Source organism: Pelodiscus sinensis, chromosome 2, assembly GCF_052426305.1.
Source record: "Pelodiscus sinensis isolate ZL-2025 chromosome 2, ASM5242630v1, whole genome shotgun sequence".
Classification (NCBI taxonomy): domain Eukaryota; kingdom Metazoa; phylum Chordata; order Testudines; family Trionychidae; genus Pelodiscus; species Pelodiscus sinensis.
In genome coordinates, this window is record NC_143053.1 from 120,303,516 (window position 1) to 120,322,697 (window position 19,182).

Below are 19,182 nucleotides of genomic sequence, written 5' to 3' on the forward strand. Positions count from 1 at the left end.
GTTTTCCCATCATTACAAGACTGATTCTATTGGAAGCCAAAATCCCATAGTAGGCCTGGGACCCAAGTTATGGGTAATCTTAATCTGCGGGACTGGAACCAGGAAACAAACATCATTATCATACCAGTTCTCGTGTGTGTCACACACTAGTAATTACAACAGAAAGGATGTTTAGACGGGGGAAGGAAGTTCATAGGCCCAGATCCTCAAAAGAATGTAGGCATCTAACTTGTTTTGAAATGTGAGATTCAGTGCTTTGATACCTTTGACGATCTCACCCTTAATCTTTTTGAAAAACAGAACAAGGCTCAGATTCTCAAAGATATTGAAACATCTAATCCCACTCATTTCAATTAGGGATGCAAAGTCCTGGTTCATCAAGTAACTTGTTAAACATTATGTTTAAACAGTTAACCAATTAAATGGGGGGAGGGGATTCCAACCCAGCATGGGCAGGTTTGCTTCAGCCAGACCAGGCCCACCAGCTAACTGTAACTGGTAAGCATCACCCAGTACAGGTGATATTTACTGGTTAACCATTCACATCCCTAATTTCAATAGAAGTTAGATGCCTAAATATCTGTAAGGTTCTGGGCCTAAGAACTGCTGGCCAGCTCTGAGACCCCCAAAAAATGGTCACTCTCCACCTCCAGCCGACCAATAAAATGTCCTTCCGCAGACTATAGCTAATATTTTCGAGAACCATTTAAAAAAAATCCACAATATGTGTATTTTTATTTTATCTTTTTTCTTTCCCCAGTATTCTGCCACAGTTCAGTTTATGGGGTATGTGAATGGTAAAGCCCTCAAATAGGTCCCAAGCGGAGAAAAAACCCCAACCTCAGCACATCTTTTAACCACAGAAGGAAATACAAAAACTGTCCAGGAGGCAACCAGAGCTGATGTTGTTTCTTATTTTCTTACCCACAGTGAGCCTTGGCTAGATCCAGGTCACACCAAGGACTTTCACCACAATGCAGTCCACTGAAGGGGGAGAAGAGCTATTGCTCCAGTTATCTGGTCCCTGTTTGTTATAATTTGCTGGTCAGTGCCGTATTGAGGAATGGGAGATAGGCAGACATACTAGCACTATTTCTAGAGCAGTGGTTCCCAAACTTTTCGGCATCACGCCCCCTTTCTGATTTTTGAGAAACCCTCACATCCCCCCCAAAAAAGTAGCAGCAAAACTTGGGGTGGGATTGACTGGGTCGCCTCGTGCCCCTTCCCCCCCCCCCCAGAATTTCTTCATGCCCCCCAGTTTGGGAACCCATGTTCTAGAATCTGCAACCTGCCTACCTGCACTTTTCCCTTCAGCTGGTGGATATGAAATTGCATCATAGACTTCTAGGGTTGGAAGAGGCCTCAGGAGGTCACCATATCCAACCCCCTGCCCAAGGCAGGACCAATCCTAACTAAATCATCACAGCCAGGGTTTTGTCAAGCTGGGACTTAAAAACCTTTAGGGATGGAGATTCTTCGACCTTCTTAGATAACCCATTCCAGTGCTTAACCACCCTCTTAGTAAAATAGTTTTTCCTAATATCCAACCTAGACCTCCTCCCACTGCAACTTGAGACCTTTGCTCCTCATTCTGTCATCTGTCACCACTGAGAACAGCCTCTCTCCATCTTCTTTGGAAGCCCCCTTCAGGAAGTTAAAGGCTGCTATCAAATCCCCCCTCACTCTTCTCTTCTGTAGACTAAATAAACCCAAATCCCTCAGCCTCTCCTCATAAGCCATGTGCCCCACCCCCTAATCATTTTTGTTGCCCTCTGCTGGACTTTCTCCAATGTGTCCACATCCTTTCTGTAATGGAGGGCCCAGAATTGGATGCAATATTCCAGATGTGGCCTCAGCAGTGTCAAATAAAGGGGCATAATCACTTCTCTAGATCTGCTGGCAATGCTCCTCCCTAATATGCCGTTAGCCTTCTTGGCTACAAGGGCACACTGTTGACTCATACCCAGCTTCTCTTCCTCTGTAAACCTCAGGTCTTTTTCTGCCAAACTGCTGCCTAGTCAGTCAGTCCCCAGAATGTAACAGTGCCTGGGATTTTTCCATCTCAAGTGCAGGACTCTGAACTTGTCGTTGTTGAACCTCACCAGATTTCTTTTGGCCCAATCCTCCAATGTGTCTAGGTAACTCTGGATGCTATCCCTATCCTCCAATATAACTACCTCTTCCCTTATCTTACTGTCATCTGTGAACTTGATGAGGGTGCACTCCATCCTCTCATCCAGGTCATTAATAAAGATATTGAACAAAACCGGACCCAAAACCAACCTCTGGGCACTCCACTTGACACCAACCACCAACCAGACATCAAGCCATTGATCACTACATGGGTTGATCTTCCCACAGGTATTGGTTGTATTTTGGGGATATTTTCTTACTAAGAAAGCGGTAAAAAGGACACTTTTAGTGGTAGCCATTTTGAGCGGAACATCATTTATATGCTACACCATCCCATTAAGTTACTTTGATACTAAATTACCAGCAGCCCCTGGTCACTACAAATAACACATCTTTTTCCATATTCTTCAACCTGTAACATAATTTGTTATTACTAGATTTTGGTTGAGATGTTAAATGCACAAAATTAAGGGCATATGCAATTATGGTTGTTACAACAGCTTTAATTAGGTCACGTTAATCTAGATATTATATATGTATGACCTTTTCCCTTGAAGTGTATGTGCTATACACACATTTCAGTTTATTCAGGCCGGGGATGATGATTACCTCATCAACTACATCCTCAAATTACCATACTACTACTAATTAATGTTATGCCTTTTCTTAAATGCATACCACACATCACACAGCAAATAACTGAATGTTTCTGGGGCTATGTCTACACTGCAGAGCTTTTCTGGGATACCACATCCAAAGAACACAACCAAGAAACACACGTCCAAGGAATAAGTCTGCTTTTTCAGAACAATTTCTGAAAAACTGGACATGTTCTTTCACCATCCCTGTAATCCTCATTCTATGAGAAAGAAGGGATGTGTCGAAAGAGGTTTTTCTGAAATTTGGCCCCATGTAGATGGGTCAAATTCCGGAAAAGCCTCTTCTGAAAGAAAAGCAGAAAAAGATACGCAAATTGAGGTTTGCAATTTGCGTATCTTTTTCAACTTTTCTTTGCAGTCTAGACATAGCCTGGGTCATATATACAAGAATTTTTGAGGAAGCCTGGAAGATTTACAAAACAGAGAAGAAACTAATATATAGTAAACTAATCTGATCATGGAGATATCTTTGACACTAGGTGTGATCAGATGTTGACCGAATGTGTACACCCATGCACACATACATACACACACACACACACATCGTTGCAGGGTATTTCTATAGTGCAATTATAAACCAATGGCTGGCTCATGCCAACTGACTCCAACTCACAGGGCGCAAGCTAAGATGCTGTTTATTCTGTATAGATGTTTGTCTGTGGCTGCAGCCCTACCTCTGGGAGCCTTCCACCTCTCAGGGTCCTAGGGTGTGTCTAGACTACATGCCTCCTTCGACGGAGGCATGTAGATTAGCCAGATCGGAAGAGGGAAATGAAGCCGCGATTAAAATAATCGCAGCTTCATTTAAATTTAAATGGCTGCCCCGATCTGCCGATCAGCTGTTTGTCGGCAGATCGGGGCAGTCTGGACGCGATGCCCCGACAAAGAAGCCTTTCTTCATCGGCACAGGTAAGCCTCGTGAAACCAGGTTTACCTGTGCCGATGAAGAAAGGCTTCTTTGTCGGGGCATCGCGTCCAGACTGCCCCGATCTGCCGACAAACAGCTGATCGGCAGATCGGGGCAGCCATTTAAATTTAAATGAAGCCGCGATTATTTTAATCGCGGCTTCATTTCCCTCTTCCGATCTGGCTAATCTACATGCCTCCGTCGAAGGAGGCATGTAGTCTAGACACACCCCTAGAGTCCAGGCAACAGCCCAATTCAAATATCTAAACCACAAACAGTCCCTTAGCCCAGGCATCATGAGCCTGAGCCAGTGGGTATTAATTGCAGTGTAGGAATAGGCGTAGTGGCTACATATAAATACCGAATAGATATATGGACAGAATTCAACCTGAGACCACTTGGGACTCTAGTTATAGTACCTTTATTTTTGTAGATGTTTCTGTTTAACACAGTACTGTATTTTCCCTATTTTTTCCCTTCTGCTGCTGACTGATTGCATACGGTTCCAAATGAGAAGTGCAGTTGACAGGTCAATTCATAATTCTGATGTTTGTAACAGTCAGCTTTTACTGTGCCTCCCTATGACGGAACAATGGTATCTTTGGGCTGACCGTGTTAAATACTGTGGAGATGTCCAGAGAATGGATTTTTGTCCTCCATTAAATCATTAATTCCATCCATGTAGTGTCCAAACTATTTCCTGTTCTGAATCGAGATAGCAAAGGGGCCCAATGTTATATGTGGCTAGATGACCTTGGACAGCTTTTGGCTGGTCTCTCTGGGTACGTCTACACTGCAACGCTATTTTGAAATAACTAGCACTATTTCGAAATAACTTAGTCTGCGTCTACACAACAGGCAGTTATTTTGAAAGAGTATCAAAATAGTCAAGCTGGAGGACTTCTTACTCTGACTCTTGTAATCCTCATTGTATGAGGAATAAGGGAAGTCGGAGGAAGAGTGCTCTATTTCGAAATAAGTGCTGTGTAGACGCTCCCTATTTTGAAATAAGCTACGCAACTGACGTAGCTCAATTTGAATTGCTTATTTCAAGCTAAGGCCTGCTGTGTAGATGCACCCTGTTTCTCCCACATTCTCACTAAGCCTCCCTTACCATCAATCATTATTTACTTTACATTCCTACTGCTAAAATACTTATCATGTTGGTAGCCTCCCAACTAATATAATTCATCCTCCCTTGGTTCCTCAGATTTCTATTCAGAACAATTAAGCTAAAATCATTTTTCTTTTCTCACTTCATGCCAACTCCCACCCAAATCTCTGGAGTTCTGCGCAGATACAAAATGGCTACATCTACATTGCAGGCTTCTTGTGCAAGAACTGTTTTGTGCAAGAGTTCTTGCACAAGAGCGCGTCCACACAGCCATGTACTTTTGCGCAAGAGATGTGCTTTTGTGCAAGAGCGTCCATGACAGTGTGGACGCTCTCTTGTGCAAGAAAGCTCTGATGGCCATTTTAGCCATAGGAGTTTCTTGTGCAAAAAAACCCGTTGCCCATTCACACTGCCTTCTTACGCAAGAGCTCTTGCAGAAGAGGGCCTATTCCTCGTGGGGAGAGGTCTAACTCTTGCGCAAGAAGCCCTCTGTTCTGACGCTTTATTGTAAATGTACTTGCACAAGAACGCACATGCAGTGTAGATGCTCTGCAAGTTTGTGCGCAAGAACCGCCATCTTGTGCAACAAGCCTGCAATGTAGACGTAGCCCCTGAGTATCCTCATCCCATCTGCAAATATGATAGATATCTGTCGATTTACAGGGCCCTACAAATCTCATCAGTGGCATCCTACCTTTCACTGCATCAAATTCAGGCTCTTTGCCCTCCTCTTCAAAACTGTGCCTGGACCTTGCCAACATCTCAGCTCCAGTTCTCCTCCCACTCGCTACCTCTAGTCTCATTTTTCACACCCTTCTTCTTTTTCTGTCTTGGTTAATCCCTTTGGGGCTGCGTAACAACTATTATTAGTAATATAATCTGTGGGTGCTTCTTATTGAGAAGACCAGTCATTATTTCCTAGGCTGAGAAAACCCAAGGAGCCCATATGCTTAACGCCCCCCCATTGGTTACAGCGGGGAGTAACCGTGGCCAGCAGCTCTCTGAGGGCCTATCCCATTGTTCTTTCTTGGTTGCCCACTTGCCACGGGCTCAAATCCCTGCGCCCCGCCCAGCGACGGGCGCGCGGCACCGGCTAATCAGAGCCCGGCGGTGCCCAAATTTCCTGCCAGGGCGGAGGAGGAGGGGGACATAAAGTACCAACCGCCAGCAGGGGGCGGGGCGGGGCGGGAGCCACGAGGGACGAGGCATCCGCAGGCGCAGCGGCGGCTTCTTCCCCGCGCGCGTCAGGCAGCCGTTAGACCGCTAGGGCCAAGCCGGCCAGGAGCGCGCGCAGGCTCCTCCTTCACACACACCCCTCCCCTCGCCTCTAACGAACTGTGACCCAGGACGCACCGACAGGGGGCCAATCCCCGAGCACCTTCCGCCCTGCTCACCAATCCTAGGGCAGGCTCCCGCCCCACTTTGCTCCGACCCAATCCCCTCTCTGCTCAGCCTCCCCGCGGGCCAATCACGGAGCGGAGCCTCTGCCCGCCCTTTCCCCCCGCCCGCCCCTCCGTGTCAGTGGCAGCCTAGGGGCCGTGGCTGCAGCGGCCGCCGCTGCGGAGCAACCTGGCCCCTGGCGGTGTCGGTCGCGGCCCCCCCGGAGCAGCCCCGCCCGCCCCGAGCCATGCTGCTGCTGCTGGCGGCCGCCTGCGTCGTGGCCTTGGTGCTGCTGCTCTACATGGTGTCGCCGCTCATCAGCCCCAAGCCCCTCAAGCTGCCCGGCGCCCACGTCGTGGTGAGTGGGGGGAGGGGCGCCCGCCTGCCTCCGTCCTGCCCCTTCGCCCTGCGGGGCGGGCGGCCCCGGGGCCAGGCTGGGGTGGTGGCGAAATTGCCTCCTTGCCGTGGTTTATGGTGGGCGCGGGGAGGGGCACCTGGGAGGACATTGCTCTGTGTGTGTGTGTGTGTGTGTGTGTGTGTATGCGCGCGCACCCGTATGGTTTGTACCGGGGGTGTAGTGGGATGGTGTATAGGGTATATATATGTGTGTGTGTGTGTGTGTATATATATATATATATATATATATATATATGCACAAGGGAAGGGGGTGTATGGTGTGTATGATAAATTTGTATATGCATCTATAGCCATATGCTTAGAGTGTGAGAAATAAATAGGTGTGTGTATACCATGTACCTATATACTTGAACAAAGTGTGTGGGTTGGGAGTATAACACACATGAACATAGTATGAAATTATATGTATGTTTGTGTGTGTGACAGTTTGCTGTAAGAGCAAGATTCCTTGACCCTTAGTTGCCTGCCCTCCCTCCTCCCTTCATAGGGAGACCTAGCAAAAGAAGTTTGTTTCAGCCTCTGCCTTTGGCTTAAAAGGGATTGGAGGATCAGTTTAAAAATCACTCCCATGGTACAGTTAGATGGTGGCGATGATGATAACCATATAACTGATTGTCCTGTTCAGTCAGCATTAAGTGATAGCATAGTTTAATTGGGGATGGAGGTAATCACATCTCTTACTCCAAGGGATTTATATTTGTTACCCTCATTGTAGTAGCTGAGTACTTAGGTATCTCTTAACTGTGGAGCTGCTATCTGTGCCCTAGATGATATTTGGGATGTTAGATTTAATCAACTAATGGACTAGTTGATGGATTTTCCATCCACTAGTTGATTAGTTGATAAGCAGGGGAGCTGCAGTGGGGTTAGCTTCCGGCCCAGGAGCTAATGCCGCTGCAGCTCTGCCCTGTAAATATATTAAGGCTAAAGCGCAGCAGGGGGGACCCAGCGTGAGCTAGGGCAGCTGATTCCCAGCTCACACTGGGTCCCCCCTGCTGCACTTCTGATTTTTAACTGTATTAAGAACCGTCAGGCTCTTAATACATTTAAAAATCGGAGGCACAGTGTCTGGTACTGGATGCAAGCTGGGAATCAGCTGGTTCCTGGCTCGCGCCTGGTCCCCACTATCCTCCTGCCTTTCCTGCTCACCATGGGTGCTGGCGGGGGAGAACCAGCTTTTAAGCAGGTTCCCCCCAGCATCAGCACCTGCTCCCCACCCTTGCTGCCTCTGATAGAGGCAGTAAGGGGAGGAGGGGTAAGTGACTAGTCGCTTACATCCCTAGATGATAGACATCCCCAATGCACACAATACTATCTTAAATATGTCTAAGCCATGAGAGAGATATTCTTTCTTTGTCAGCTGATGGTCACCTAGACATGACAGAAGGCATGCATCTGACTCACTAGAAATGTATACAACCTTCAGGATCTTATATTGCTAAATTGAATTTTAGTCTTTAATGACATTTATAACCCTGGATTTACTGGATATTTCATATTTATTGTTTCCAGTAGCATCTGCATAGAGGTACAGTTTGCACAAACACAAAAACACATATAGTCTTAAGATTTATTCTCGTCAAGTTAAATCAGAGTGTGGAGGAAAATGGATACAACATACAAATAAAGTGGTCAGGTAGCATGTCCTTCTTTTAAAAAAAATTAAAAATACCTCTCATCTCCATAAGCAGCTTGTTAGTATCATGGTAGGGTAGTGAGTTTTTAGAAGGTGTGAGGGAGTATGGTGGAAGCCTGTGCTCAGATAAATAGGGAATGTTGGGGAAAAGTTGGACCTTGATGGCAGGGATAGGAAGCTATAGGTTGCTTTAAATGCGTAAAATAAACTATGTTCTTTTATAGGGAAGTTACAGTTTAATTACATTTGCCAGAGCATCCATGACTCTCTAGATTTCTACGGGCATTTCGCTCAGCATCTCTTGAGGTCAAACCTTTAAATACAAGTGGACTAAAGCCACTGGGGGGTAGTTTGCATTGTATCTCTAATGGGCACAGTAGAGAACTCCTAGGCCTGGGAGCTACCTTTTCACCCTCACAATCTGGAGTATTCTGCAAACTTCCCTAGCCACCAGCCCTGGAGACCTGCCTAAGTTACAGCAGCAAACCCAATACTGAGGGATATAGTGCTACTTAAAATCTTTGCCCAGACTTCTCCAGTCCCTGTGAAATCCCCTCCTTGCCTCCTGTGGGCTAGGGCATACAATAAAGTCATCCAAAGGCAAACTAAACAGCTGTTTTCACATTGCTAGTAGCATAGAAGCCCCTCCCTAAGTACAGTCAGAGTTTTTAAGGTTTCATTGTGCTTTTCTGATCCTCTCTCACAACATAAAGGGGCTATAACAAGGGTGAGATTCTTGCCCTATCACTGTACTTATGTTGATTGAGCTCGGTATAATATTGAACAGATAACTAGGATGTCCCTGAATTTTATAAAGCCACATAATAATTTTGTATTGCCATTTCTCATACATACAGTACCTACATCCTTAGGTTTATCTATTGTTGTTAAAGTATTTACCTTTTCTAAAAGCTACTCTTATGTTTCAGAATTCTTAAATGGGAAAAATCTAAGCCTTTTTAAAAAGAAAAAGCCCCACAAACTTTAAGTGACTCCATTTTAAAGTGTTCTTTTAATGAGTTTAGTCATACTTTTTCCAAAAACATAACACATTACTAAGTGGGATGACTAACAGAACTTTACAGCAAAACTTTCTAAGGCTAAGGATGTTAGGTATCATGTAATTGACTAATCGAATTGTCGGTGCATTTTTGCATCGACTATTCAATTAGTTGATAGAGGCAGCAAGAGGGAGGGAGCAGAGAGAGGTACTTCAAAGCGGCAGCACCACATGGAGCCCGGGGTCAGCTGCTCCATGCAGTACTGCCCCTTTGAAACACTGCAGCGGTGTTTTAGTGTGGCAGCACCACACTTAGCCCAGGTTAGCTGGGGAGTCCCCAGCTGATCCTGAGCTCCAAGCAGTGCTGCTACTTTGAAATGCCATGAGGAGCCTGCCGCTGGGCTCCCCATAGCATTCAAAGCGGCAGCAGCACACGGAGCAGCTGACCCCGGGCTCCGTGTGGCGCTGCCGCTTTGAAGTACCTCTCACTTCTCCCTCCCTCTTTCTGCCTCTATCTGATAAAGGCAGTGGAGAGGGAGGGGAAGTGGCTAGTCACCCATCCTTTTGACTATCTGATTAAGCATTTGCTTATCGGATAGTAGACTAGTCAAGTAGTCCTTAACATCCCTATTTAAGGCATCTCCGTTTATAGGCATTTCAGTCTTGATAATGGCCATTTCAAATCTAAAATTAGGAAATGTAATGTGTACCATATGGTACATTAGGTTAAAAAACCCTTTGGTGACTGTGTCATAAGGAGAAGGTTCTGGGATCCTGTTTATATTACCATTCCCCACACAGAAACATAGAACTTTTATACTGTTGTTATTAAAGGAATTGCATGACAAAAATAATTCATAAGATGTAACTGCATAATTAAAAATTAATTATTGAAGAACATTTGCTCCAGCATGATTTTGTGGATTCTAAAATTGTTCATGTAAATATTTTTTAACTGGTGTTTCATCAGAAAGTATTATTTTTTTAACAGATACATTTGTAGACCTACCTGTGTTCAGGAAAATTTTTACTGTAATGGCTTAATTTAGAAATTAATTTTGGCTGGCTTGAACTGAACATAGTTTTCAAATTTATGAAGTTGTTTGGGAATCCTGGTCATGCTGTGGTGTTTAAATGCAATTTAATGTTAATCCATGTAAACTGCATTAATCGATCCGTACAGGAGTTTCCTGTTTTCATATTTCACACAGAAATAAGGAATACTGTTGCAAATTAGACACCTTCACATGTCTTTTCATAAATTACCAGAACAGAACCCAGGAATTCTGACATTTAATTCCCTCCTGCTTCTGGGAATGAAACACAAGTTAGGGATAGCCTTTTTATAAAATCATGCAATTGTAGGTACTGGTAGAGGCAGGCGAGGAGGCCGTATGGTTTAACGGGTAGAGTGCCAGGTTGGATATCAGGAGACCTAACTGTTCAGCATCTTTTTGCTGCCTCAGCTCTGTGTTAAGTTTGGGAAAATGTGTTGCTACTGTTTGCTATAAGAACATGCATTTACAACTGATTGCAAGAAATGAAGAAATGTTTTATATATATGTTAAATTAGTTAGTAATGTCCTAAAGTGTTGTAAAATAGAGATGTAGTTTAAAATAGGGATGTAATTGCCTCATATGCATTATGGAGAAAGTAACTTTCTCTTGGAAGAGTTTTGAAATCCTTCTATGAAAAGAATGATGTAAGAGCCAGTTTTAATATTTCTTAATTTTAAGTCTTTTTGGAGAGGAGTGTGGTAGGAAAATGGTTTCTGCTTTAGTCGACAAAACAATCACAAAGTTATTTCCGTAATCCCTTTAAAACAAATTAAAAGAATCATGAAAAGGAACTTATACTAGCTATTTTGAAATATTAGACTTTTGTTAATTATATTGCTCACCTACTGCATTTAAAAGTTAAATAATATTAAAGTATAAGAGCAGCTGAATTTTACTCAATTATTTAACTTATTGGATTTCTTGTTTTTAAAGTAGGAGAAAAATTTAGTTTTAAAATACCAATTTTTTTAAAAATTAGTAAAATACCCAAGTGATTTTTGACATCCATTTTCAATATGTCTAACCATAAGAACCACCATACATATCTTACAATTTGAATGAAATAGAAAACAAATAGAAAAAACAAGCACAAAAGAGGAATGAATATTCAGTAGCTATATTCAATTTTATAATTTAGTTGAACTGACTGTTTAACAAAGAAGGTACTTTAAATCATGGGCTATAAATGTGAACTTTGGCTGTTTTTCAAGATTGTCTTCACTGGCAAAGTTGTGCTATGTTATTTTTACACAACTGATTTCTATTGCTACTACATATGTGCAACATTGGATTTAGTCTTTGACGCTGTAGTTAATACTACAGATTGAACCTCTCTAATCTGTTCCCTCGGGGCCTGACAGGTCCCAAACCATGAGAGGTCAATATTCTCTAGCAAAGTGTTTCTTAAACTGTATTCCGAGGTACACTGGTGTGCTGCAGAGAACAACAATTAAAAATGGCCACCCTTAAAGGGGCAGGCAAACCTTTTTCTGCTCAATAACTTCCCCCCCAACTTTTTTTTTTTTTGGCGCAACCAAAAATACTCAGTGTTACTCATAAAAGATTTAAGAAACACTGCTCTAGCAGCGTTAACAACACTTTCACTGCTTACTGGGATCTAAGATGACAATTAAGGATAAATTAGAGCTATATTGCAGTACAGAACACTGAGAGCCAGGACTCATGGTTGTAAACAAACTTTCTGGGATTGTGGAAGACTCATCCACACCAATGATAAGTGAACATCCATATAACTAAAATCATGTTGGACCACAGATGTTGCCAAAGCAGAGAGTGCCAGACTAGAGAGGTTCACCCTGTATAGATTAAAGCAGTGGTCATCAATCAGTAGATCAGGATCTACTGATAGATCTTGGAGGTTTGGCTGGGAAGCTAAGTGCCAGCACTTCATCTGCCCCTCTCAACATTGCCGTGCTGCTCCTGCCCTCTGCCTTAGAGCTGTCCCACACCCCCGGAATCCTCCTGCTTGCTGTGCAGGGCACAGGAAGAAGAGGAAGGGGGGTGCAGATATCAGGGTACCCCACCCTATACCCCATCTCCACAGAGAAGATGGGGGCAGGGATGAAGAGAGTTTACTGGACGCTTTTGGGAGTGGTGCAGGAACCTGCCTTAATCCCCTGCATAACCACCCAGAAGCCACCTGTGGTAAGTGGTGCCCAGCTGGAGCCTGAATTCTGAACCCCAGCCCCAATCCTGAACCCTCAACACCTGCCCTAGCCCTGAGTCCCCCTGCACCTCCCAGAGCCTACACTCCTGAACCCCCTCCTGCACCTCAACTCTGTGCCCCAGGTACAGAATCCCTCCCACACTCCAAATCCTTTAGTCCAGGATCAGTGTCTACATCCCCTGCCCTGCACTCAAGCCCTCTGCCCCCATCTTGATAAAAGTGGGTGAGGATAGGAGAGAGAGGATGGAGTGAGCATGGGCAGGGCTTTGGAGAAGGGGTGGGAAGGAGTTAGGGCAAGGTTGTTTGGGTTTGAAGTAGATCCTGGATTACACTTAAATTAAAGTGATCTCATGCTTAAAAGGGTTGGAGACCACTGGATTAAAGGTTTGGGGAATTCAGCATTCGCTTTGATTGGAACTTTGCTACAAAGTGTCTTGCTTTACTACAGAAATCTTTGTATGAGTTGTTTACAGAGCTCAGTATGTTACAATTGAGTTGGATAAATAAAATTTGCATGAAGTAGATAAGAACTTTAGGTCAGATGGAAGTGACGTCTAGGGTTCGGACTAAAGATACATTCAGATTCCAGATCATGCGGCTCTTCACTCCTGAAAGTACGGTTCACAAAGCCTCCCTGTGGCTTGTGAAGCCACTCCTGCACCCGTACAGATGGCCCCCGGGTGCAGGGGAGGCATCCGGCACAGTGATTCAAAATGGTGTCGGCATGATCATGGAGCCTGATGTGGCCAAAAAGTCTAACATTTTTAAAGGGTTAGGGTTTTTTTTGTTTGTTTGTTTGTTTTTAACTCAACAACTCTGGCTGGTGCGGCTCTTCGCATTTTTTCCACCGCTGTTTCGGCTCGCTTCGTTTAATGGGTTGGCCACCCCCGTTCTAGATGAAAGGCTTCAGTAGGACAAACATTACACATTAATATCAAATTGTATATACGCTTACTGCTGAACTAAAAAAAGAAAATTTAAAAATCCACTTTTTTGGGGGGGTGACATTCACTTTTCTACAATATATCTTTGCTAGGTTGTCATCATTGAGGTATATCAGAGAATGCTTAAGAATTCTGAGAATCCGGTTGTGATTGCAGGGCTAGGGAGATGAGTACGATGGATTATTGGTAAAGCTACAAGTAGTAATTAAATTATGGGGTTTTTTTTAATTTAATTTTATTTTTTGTTTTTTTTAGGTAACTGGGGGTTCCAGTGGAATTGGAAAATGTGTTGCTATTGAATGCTATAAACAGGGTGCATTTATAACTCTGATTGCAAGAAATGAGGTAACTTTTTAATATGCATGTTTACAAACTAAATTATGTCCTAACATGTTTAAAATAGAGGTACAGTTTAAAATAGGGATGTGTTTAAAATAATGTAGGGTTGGCTGTAATTGTTCGTATTGTGTTTGAGGAATATTTTAATTGAAGTAATCCCATACGTTTGTCACTGTCCGAACACAGTGAATGAAACACTGGCTTATTACTAAAACACATTCTGAACTTCTCTTCTCTTAGAAATGTAGTGACTTGAAAAGTTTATATTTACATAGGCTATTCTGTTTCCTGTAACTGTTACTTTCAAGAACATGTAACTTTTTTCCTCCTTAGCAGTTTTTCTTTCGTTTGGAAAAGATTAGTTTCTACTGTTTTTATTTCTTAGGGAACACAAAATTTAGGTTATCATAGGTTGTTCAGATTAGTAGGGCCCTATGATATTTATGGCAATGAAAATGTGTCTCAGTGAAATTTAGCCTGTTATGTAATTTTACCTTATATTTTAAAAGAACCCTATGCTATAGGGTAAAAGTACACCGTGTACTTTTGTATATCTCAAACTGGGCTCCCAATCCAAAAGGAGGTCACAAGGCTATTGTAGAGTTCATAGTGTTGCTGCCCTTACTGCTGCTGTCTTCAGAGCTGGGCACTTGGCCAGCTGCTGCTGCTCTCCAGCCACCCACCTCTGAAAGCAGTGCCAAAGTAAGAGTGCTAATAGTCTTATGACCCCTCCTTTGGGTTAGGACCTGGAGTTCTAGAAATGCTGAATCTTAAGGGCTTTACATGTTTATATTTTTGCTGTTTTCAAATGCATGTTCATGTTTTGTTACAATGCTGAAATTTAAGATTTAAATATCTGAAACCATGAAATTAAAGATTTTTTAAATACAGTGGATGTGAAATTTGTGACTCTAGACAACTAATTTAGTAGTGATCATTAGTGATTGTATGCACACAGCCTTGGGAATAGCAATTATCTTATTTACTCTAATATTATACTGAAATTCAGTGGTGACACGATTACATAATTAAATGCATTTTAACATATTTAGTAGCAAACTTTTAGGTACTTGAAAACTGTTGTCTTGTCCCTTCTCAATCTTCTCTTTTGCAGACACACAAGCCCAACTTTTTAAATCTTCCCTCATAGGTCATATTTTCTAAACCTTAAATCTTCCCCCTCCCCCCCCCCCCCCCCACTTCTTACCTGAAATGTGGTGCCCAGAAATGGACACACTTTCTCTAGTTGAGGCCTAATCAGTATGGAATATAGTGGAAGAATTGCTTCTTGTGTCCTGCTTACAACAATCCTGCTAATACATCCCAGAATGATGTTGTGTTGTTTTGTGTTATATTGGCAACAGTGTTAGTACTGTTGACACATAATTAGCTTATGGTCCACTATGACCCCTTAGTTTTCTCTCTTCATTACTCATTCCTAAGTATTAATTTCCTATTTTGTATGTGTGCAACTGATTATTCCTTCCTAAGTAGAGTACTTTGTATTTGTCCTTATTGAATTTAATCATGTTTACATCAGACCATTTCTCTTGTATGTCGAGAACATTTTGCATTTTCATCCTAGCCTCCAAAGCATTTGCAGTTCCTCCCAGCTTGGTGTCATTCACAAAGTGTACTCTCCATACCATTACTTAAATGATTTATGAAGATATTGAACAGGACCCAGAACTGAACCGTAGGAACTCAACTCATTATGCTCTTCCAGTATAATTGTGAAGTATTGATAATGGTTATCCTACCAATTACATACCCATCTAATAGTACCTCCATTTAGGTTGTATTTCCCTATTTTATTAATGAGGTCGTGCAAGACTGTATTAAACACCACTGAAGTCTATATTTACTACATCTGCCATTGCCTCCTCATCCACAAGGCTAGTTACCCTGTCAAAGAATGCTGTCAGATTGACTTTACATGATTTGTTCTTAACAGATCCATGCAGACTGTTACTTATTATCTTCTAGATGTTTGCAAATTGATTTTCTTTCCGGATACAGAAGTTAAGTTGAGGGGTTTGTAATTCTCTGGATTGTTCTTTTTATAGACAGGCATTAAATTTGCCCTTTTGCATTCTTCTGGGAAGTTTCTCATCTTCCATGATTTTTCAAAGAAAATCACTAATGGCTCAGATAGCTCCTCAGTTAGCTCCTTGAGTATTCATGGATGCATTTCATTAGGCTCTGGTGACTTAAAGACATGTAACTTGTCCAAGTAGTTTTTAAATTTTTTCCTGTTTTAACGTCTGTCACATTTTCACTGGCATTCATAATGATAGCTGTCCAACCACTACCAATATTGTCTTGCTGAAAACCAAAACAACAAATCATTAAGTACTTCTGCTATTTCCACATTTTCTGTTACTGTTTTTCCCTCTTTATTTAGTAATGGGCCTACCCTGTCTTGGTCTTCCTCTTGCTTCTAATGTATTTGTAAATGTTTTCTTGTTACCTTTTATGTCTCTAGCTAGTTTGAGCTCATTTTGCGCCTTGGCCTTTTAATATTTGTTCCTTCGTAATTGTGTTATTTGTTTATATTCATCCTTTGCAAGTTGGTTTAGTTTCCACTTTTAGTAAGACTCTCTTTGATTACAGTCTCCCAGCCTGAGTGGTCTCTTGCCATATATCACATCTTTCCTACATAGTGGAATGGTTTGCTTTTTGCCCTTCATAATGTCTCTCTGAAAAACTGACAGTTGTCTTCAATTGTTTTTCCTCTTATTGTTCTCTCTCCTACCATTCTTTAGAATCATGAATTCTATCCTTTTTATGATCACTTTCACCCAAGCTGCCTTTCAAATTCTCACTCAGTTCATCCCTGTCAAAATCACAGCTAGAAAAACCTCTCTCCTAGTAGCTTCCTTCATCTTCTGAAATAAAAAACTGTTCTAGTACTGTACATTCCAAGAATTTGTTGGTTAATTTGTGCCCTGCTGTGTTATTTTTCCCAACAGATGATTGGATAATTGAAGTCCCCCCCCATAAATAAAGAATAGGTGTGAATCCTACAATTATAGTGTATCATATACTGCAGAATTGTCGGTCCTGTGCTACTGCCTTTCAAATTTATTGTCAACCAAGAGGTGGATTTCACAAATAACTACTTAGAATTCAGAGAACACTTTTTTTGGGCCACTAATAATTTTAAGATATAAACAAAAAAACAAAAACAAACAAACAAAAAAAAAACCCCTGAACCTGATTTAATGATATCTTTTCTCTTGATTTGGTTTATCTATTGCTATTGACGCTCATCTAATTTTTAACGCTTTTTTATTAAAAATTTTAACCAACTGTAAAAATTCTTCAGTTTTTCCATTGGGGAAAAAATAGATATTTTCTGAACTGACAACTTTCAGATTTCAGATATTTCTCAATAAATTTGACAGGGGAAGGAGAAAAGAAATTGAGAAACTTGTAGCAAGCTTTGAAATTAAACATCAAAACAATTAGCATTTTTATAGGTTAGATCTAATTGTTTTAATTTACATATTCAAACACGTCTTTTGCATAATTTTGACCACTCTAATACATTTAAAATTACCCTCAAGTGAAAAAGTGAAATTTCAAACTCTTCTTATCAGTTTCCAATTTTGGAATAAATAATTGGTGGGTTTGGTATGTTGTTGTTCCACATGTTCTTTGGTAGGTTTTGAACAGTCATATAAATAAACAATAACCTATGAAGCAGTTAGGGATGTAAAAAGTTACCAGTTGCCTGGTAAGCATTAGGCTTACCGGAATGCTTACCGTCAGCTGTATGACCAACCACACCAGCAAGGAGTAGCCCTGTGTTGGGGCAGCAAACAGGGCCATGTCTGTGGTGGGCTGGGGGAACCTTGGCTGTGTGGAAGCGGCAGACAGGGCTATGCCTGAGTTGAGTCGGTGGGACCCCAACCCTGGCCAGGTAGGAGCAGCCCAAGCAGGGGACCCCAACCCTGGCCACGCTCGGCCAACAGAAAGGGCTCCAGCCACACCGGTGCAGACTGTCTGGAAAGGACTCTGGCTCTGGCTTCCATCCACCAGCCCTCCAAAAGTTAGTTAAATGATGTAATTTTAATTAATCCAGTTAACTATTTTAATGATTATTTACATCCCTAGAAGCAATAACATATACATTCCTAATCCTTTCATGTAATTAAAAATAACTAAGTGTACAATCTCAGCCTTAAAATTATCATCATTGTAGAGGTTTTTTTTTCTGATGTTAACCTCATAGCTAGGAGAAAGGAAAGTGTTTAAAAAAACCAAAAAACTTCAGTTTTGAAAGTTTAATGAAAATAGCAATTTTGAGATCATTTACATTTATCAATTGCAGAATTGTTTTTACCAAACTAAAATAACAGTCGTTAGCCTTCTGAAATGTTTTTAACTTCAGAGAAATATTGGAAAGTAGTAAATTCTCATGATTGCAGTGCCTTAACTGTGCTTTATATATAAATTTTAGAGCAAGCTGCTGCAGACAAAGAAGGAAATTGAAAAATACTCTGTTAATGATAAACAGGTAAGATGTTGCCTCCACTGTGTACTGAATACTAAGCGATTGTGCTGAATAACTGTAGAAAAGAAAAAAAGGACCCCTGAATCCTACTGTATGAGTTCGGTAGTTTTGCTTTTAAAATAATTATGTCCTGAAATAAAGTTTACAAATTAATATTTGGTGCATTTTACTTGCCTTAATGCAATACAAAATTCTGATTTCTCTGCTGCTGTTGATATTGCTAACATGAAATAATACTCAGACCTGCTTTCAAACTGTTATGTTAGTGAGGTCATCGGCTGCAGTGGTGTGTGTGTGTGTGTGTGTGTGTGTGTGTGTGTGTGTGTGTGTGTGTGTGTGTGTGTGTGTGGATATGTATAATACAACTATAGTTGATGTCTTATATAAAACCCTGACTCGATACAGCTAATTTTAAAGGAGGAACTCTTTTTTTTAATCCTTTTCAAATTCTTCAATAATTAAGTCAAAATAAGTGCTATCATTGATTTGGGAACTCAAATAGTTTTCTGAACCCTGGAACTGAGAACAGGGAGACTGTCAGGCTAAGAGAGCTGCCTGATGGATTGCAGTGAGGAAGAGATGCAGTCCTGTGGCCTGGGCAAGAAGCTTGAGACCAGGAACGAAGAGGAGAGGGAGAAGGACTGGAATTGGAGGCTGGTTGATGGAGGGAAACTTGGAGGAGAGGAAGGGAGTGATTTTGTTTGTAGCTGGGCAATGAAACTGAGACTGATAACAAGTGGGATAGTGATAAAGAGGAGAAGGGGAGACAAATCAAATAGAATTAGGATGCAGGAGGAGAGCTGGGACTAGTTGGGAACAAAGGAGACTAGGGAGAAACACCCAGGAGGGATTGGAGGTTAGAACTAGAAATGGTTTGGCAAATAGAT

At 41.9% G+C, this 19,182-nt stretch overlaps 1 protein-coding gene across 1 annotated transcript in view; it reads left to right on the top strand.

Moving 5' to 3' along the window:
* The first annotated feature begins 6,304 nt into the window (after positions 1–6,304).
* The window catches only part of KDSR (3-ketodihydrosphingosine reductase), a 44,139-nt gene continuing 31,261 nt past the window's right edge, over positions 6,305–19,182 (top strand). The window contains exons 1-3 of the mRNA XM_006122887.5: positions 6,305–6,551; positions 13,693–13,782; positions 18,242–18,298. Coding sequence (XP_006122949.1) covers positions 6,441–6,551; positions 13,693–13,782; positions 18,242–18,298 — 258 coding nt within the window. The 5' untranslated portion in view covers positions 6,305–6,440. The remainder of the gene's footprint in view (positions 6,552–13,692; positions 13,783–18,241; positions 18,299–19,182) is intronic.